A 5,105-nucleotide genomic window follows, 5' to 3' on the forward strand; every position below is an offset into this window, starting at 1 on the left:
TTTTTAAGAAAGAATAAAATAATATATTAAAAATTATTTTCTTCCGGTATAATAAAACAGGTAATTACAGTACAGTCTACTCCTTTATAACGTTATAAGAAAATTCGTTAACATAGTATAACTCGGCGGGAAAATTTTGTATATTGTGGTAAATTGTATATAGTATTGTATTATGGATAACGCATGTCACCTTTAAGTCAATTAAAATGGAAATTCTTTTTCATGTTCTACTATAATAAAAAATATTGTATACATAAATTAAAACTATTATATCCTAGTTTATCTTTGGAGTGAAAACCTTAGGTGGATTTAAAGCTAAAAAATCATTTTTTAAATATCATGTCATGTAACACTAGAGAAGTTAAATTTTCAATGAAAAATTCTTTCTCGAAATTTCTCTTAGGTTTATTGAATATAATAATAGAATTTCAAAAAAAATAATAAAAATAAAAATAAAAAAAAATGCGAAAATACATTTGTTATAAAAATTTAAATTTGTTACTTAATAAATTAAACATGTTATTGATTCAATATTAATGTTCAGCACGTAGTACACTGATAACTTATTAGTCAAAATCATTTCTAAGAAAAATGCACATTGAAATAATTATGGAATATTCCGAAATACAGCCCACCCACAATATGCGCACGCTAATTCACTATCATCATTATCGCGATGACAGCTGTGATAGACTCCTGATGAGACCATAACTTCTGTTCCAGATGGCGGAAGGTTGCGAGGATCATAAGGTATTTGCATGGTATGTGGATTGCTTCCAACATACGTACTACTGTTTGTACCATTAAACATATCACTACTATAACCGTTCATGAAGATAGGATCAATGGCGTATATATAATAGGCATGTTCTAAATCCCAATAATGCGAAGGGGAAATCATGAATTTATCGATGGCCTGGATAGGATCTGGTCCTTGGTAGGTGACGGTAATAACAGGCGCATTATTAGAATCAACACTCCATCGAGCATCTGTAAGTCTAGCAGTAGTTTTGCTTGTACAATCCCAGGTTGTTTGTAGAGCGGAAGCTACGTTAAACATAAGAGATAAGGATATTACGAAAACAAAGTATTTATTTGGCTTTATCATCTTTATGTTATTATTGGGTTTATTAGGTTATAAAATTTTGGGCTTACAATTATATATTTATTTATATATTTTTTTTAAGACGATCATTAAAATCTATCACTTCTTAAAATTCTTTCTTATTAATTTAAAATAATAAATACTTTTCGCTATCATCGTTTCAAAATACGTGAACATGTGAAATATGAAAAGCAAAATTTGTGATTTACAGTTTAGCTCAAGAAAGAATGATTTTTGAAACTCTTTTTAAATTTCATGCAAAAAAAAAAAAAACTCGTGGTTGGAGCATATTTGAATATATTCATGCATTTTCGAAAAAGGCGAGTCCTAATATACTTTTCTTTCAAAAAATGTGAACATGTGAAATATGATTTTTGAAAACTCTCTTTTACTAATTAAAATAAGAATTTTTAAGTAAATTCTTTTTAAAATATACCATATAATTTTCAATTTTAAAAAATATACCTTCTTTCATACTGGTTTTTAATTTTTAAAAAATATACCTTCTTCCATACTGGATCGTTGTTGGCGATAAATTAATTAGAAGTTTGAAAGGAAAAAAGGCCGAAATTGAAAAGACCGAAAAGGGATAGATTCCCGACATCCATTATATTTTCCCGACATGACATTATATTTTCCCGACATGACATTTTCCCGACATGACATTTTCCCGACATGACATTTTCCCGACATGACATTTTCCCGAACATGATATTTTCCCGACATGACATTTTCCCGAACATGATATTTTACCGAAATCAAATTACAAAAAATGATTCACAAAAATACTTGATTTAACTGTAAAAAAAATAAAAATAAAAATAAATTTTATTTTATGTTTATTATATTCATTTAATTTACTTTTTGCGTAATATTTTTTACTAATTTTTTTACTCGTTATTTATCATAAAACAATATTATCAATAAAACTAATTTTAAAAAATTTAAAATTTGCGATTTATAATGCATTATTGTTAAATACTATATACCTAATCAAAGTTACAGTTTCATAAATTGAATTCAAGAAAATGTCATGTCGCGATTTGTCTTTCGGGATATTTATCGTCGGGAAAATGAATGTCGGGAATTATATATATATATGTTACGTGTTATATATCTTTTCTAATAACCCGACTAGCCGAGTAACCCGAGTACCCGACAATTCCGACAATAAAAATTATCAAGTGTCCACTATATTTCGAAATAATTGATTATCCTAATTGACAAAGAAATAGAAAAAGACGTATTCGAATACTTGATCGATCAATGATCGACTTATCATTACAGTACGAGATATTTTAAAAGGTTGATTTAAAATAAATTCTTTTTAAATAAATTCTTCTATACTGGATCTGCTGTCATGAATAAGCTGTGTTAATTCAATAAAAAAGCTCATTTTGTGTATAATTTTCATTTTCATTTTCTTTTCTTTAATTTTTGCGCGTGTGTTGTATGTGTATGATGCCTTTCACTAACTCATTTACTTTTCGTTGAGTATGATACTTAGAACTTAATTTGATATAGATTCCCATGGTCAATTTCTTGAGGATATGTATAAATAATCTCCAATTTTGAAATGCAAAGATAACTAACTTCTTTACTTTAATCTCTTTGAGTATACCTCTGTTTATTTGCGAATTGTGACAAAAATACCATCTATTTTGTTATCTAGAACACCATCAGTCATGCGTGTCTTTACCCTTATACTAATTCTCACATTAACCCTGGGTTTTTTAACCACAGCAGAATCTACTTATGCAATTCCGAAAATTTTTAAAGACATTCTCGTGTTTCAGAATGATTGGGATGTAATCGGCCCTTTTATGGAAAGACAGATTCCACAGTATGTGCAAGGCGCTGAGTCATTTACTCAATTAAAACAATTGTACGGAAAAGCTTTGCAAGCTTTTAGTTCAGGAAAAAACTATGCTTGGCGGTTTAAAAATTTAGGTCTCACTGATGCTATTAAAACGTTCGATGCAACAAATATTGAGCTAGCCGTTTTTAAAAATATAGAAAAATTGAGTTCGAATGCAGTGTATAGTTTAGCAGACAAAATAGCGAATGCGCTTAGATACGGAGGTAAAAATATTATTTTACTATGATGTTTAGAATATGTAATTCAAATGTACTGTGATTTACGACTAAATTATTCATTATATTCGTAGTCAAAGTTGGAGGAAAACCAGTAGGTTCGTCATCAATTTTGAATTTTACCAAAAAAAATTGCTTTTAGATATAGTTAAATAGGTATATATATATATATATAATTTTTTATTTTTGTTTTTCACTCTAGAGGTTACTATAGAAATGATAGCATCAGAGATGGGAGTAGCAGCTCAAGTTGAAGGTGAGTGAAAACTTGATATCACAGATTATATATTTCTGAAGACTATTAACTCTTTTTTTGTGATTAATATGACAGGCGCATCTGCGATCGAATCAGCAATAATAGGAATTTCAGAAGAAGAAGCAGTATCAGCACTCGTAGCATGTATAATCGTGGCAGAATGATCATTTATCGATCATTATTTATTCAATTATATCGTATTACTATAATATTAATATGTGTTCAAATTTTATAAACAATTTAATATTTGCTTGAAATTACTTTATATTAAATTTTATTCAGATTACATCTTTACTGGCATCTTAAACGCAGAATTCTCTTGAAATGACGTTTTGAAAATAGATTTCTATAATAAGCCGTGTAAAGGACTTATATTTATTCGACAATGTGGCTTTTGCACTATAAATATTATAATAATACTTTTTTTTCTCTTTTTAGTTAGTATTTATTTTTTTTATTATAAATTATTCGCATTCAAAATAAAATAAAAAGTAAATAATATGTACTTTTTCTTTTGTATTAAATATACCGAAATATATTTTTATGGAAACTAGGCCAAGTAAAAAAAAAGTATATTTGATGTTTAAAAATATCTTTTTTTCTCGTTAGAATTTAATTTCACATTAAATTTTTTAAGTATTAAGTACTAATATATTTAGTTTGTACACAAGAAATATGTTTTTTACCGCAAGCAATTTTTTAAGATAATACTTCTTTAAGGTAAACATATTCATTTATTATTTTACGTGAGCTCTATTTGCATGTCTTCGATCGGGATCTCCCAAAAATCCTGACAACCATAATATCGAAAGTCTATAATAACCCCGACACCACAATCCCGATAAATGCGAATCCTAGTTGAATTAAAATCTTGACAGTCACAGAATCCCGATGATCTAAAATCTTGACAGCCAAAATCCTGACTGAATTTTTAATGCAATTGTTTCTAATTTCAAAAGATTAGTAATTTAGTAATATACCGTACATATTAGTTAAAATAAAAAATTTTCCTTTTAATTTCATTAATAATATAGTAGTAACGTTAGTTAATTTGCATTAATATTAAAAAAATTCGCAACAATTTGCATTGGTATTGATAAAATTTACAAATATTTAATCAAATAATTCAAATTATATTTTTAATTAGATAAATTAAGACTCGGTACTGCGCCGCTGTATTTTTAAAATTATTTGTTTAATTAGAAATTTATAAAAGATTTATAATTTTTTTTTTTTTTTTGAAAAAAAAAACTTTGGGATTTTGAACGTCAAGAATTTCGGGATTTCGGTGTCGGAATTGTAGACTGTAAATACTCAATATTATGGTTGTCGGGAATTTGTGGTAAACTCCTTTGATCACATATATAAATCTGACCTGATTGATCAGCTTTCTCGGATAACGGATAATAACGAATTCAATATGACCAGCATGACGTTATCCTACGCGTCTCGTTACATGTTTTTTTTATATCATTTAGAAGAAAAATTTGCTCTTAAATATTTAATAAAATAACTCTCATTAAGCTTTAGTCTTTTAATGGAGTCAAGACCATTTTGGCTTGCACTTCATTCAGCAAGTTTTTCCTAAATTTATTTATGGTATCAACCACCTCTTCTGTAGTTGGTTCTTTAAAAGTTGCCGTCATTACG

General features: G+C 27.7%; 2 protein-coding genes across 2 annotated transcripts; one reads left to right on the forward strand and one right to left on the reverse strand.

Annotated features, from left to right (window-relative positions):
- Positions 1 to 607: 607 nt before the first annotated feature.
- On the reverse strand, positions 608 to 1,108 carry OCT59_023447 (uncharacterized protein; the record flags this gene model as incomplete). Its single annotated transcript, XM_025310588.1, has 1 exon — positions 608 to 1,108. One exon carries the CDS (start codon positions 1,106 to 1,108, stop codon positions 608 to 610), a length of 501 nt encoding a protein of 166 aa, XP_025180891.1.
- Positions 1,109 to 2,790: 1,682 nt separating this feature from the next.
- OCT59_023448 (uncharacterized protein) lies at positions 2,791 to 3,619 on the forward strand (the record flags this gene model as incomplete). Its single annotated transcript, XM_025330280.2, has 4 exons — positions 2,791 to 3,187; positions 3,274 to 3,297; positions 3,402 to 3,455; positions 3,531 to 3,619. The coding sequence occupies 4 exons, from the start codon at positions 2,791 to 2,793 to the stop codon at positions 3,617 to 3,619; spliced, it is 564 nt and encodes a 187-aa protein (XP_025180890.1).
- Between the last annotated feature and the right edge of the window lie 1,486 nt (positions 3,620 to 5,105).

Source organism: Rhizophagus irregularis, chromosome 4 (assembly GCF_026210795.1).
Source record: "Rhizophagus irregularis chromosome 4, complete sequence".
Lineage (NCBI taxonomy): Eukaryota > Fungi > Glomeromycota > Glomeromycetes > Glomerales > Glomeraceae > Rhizophagus > Rhizophagus irregularis.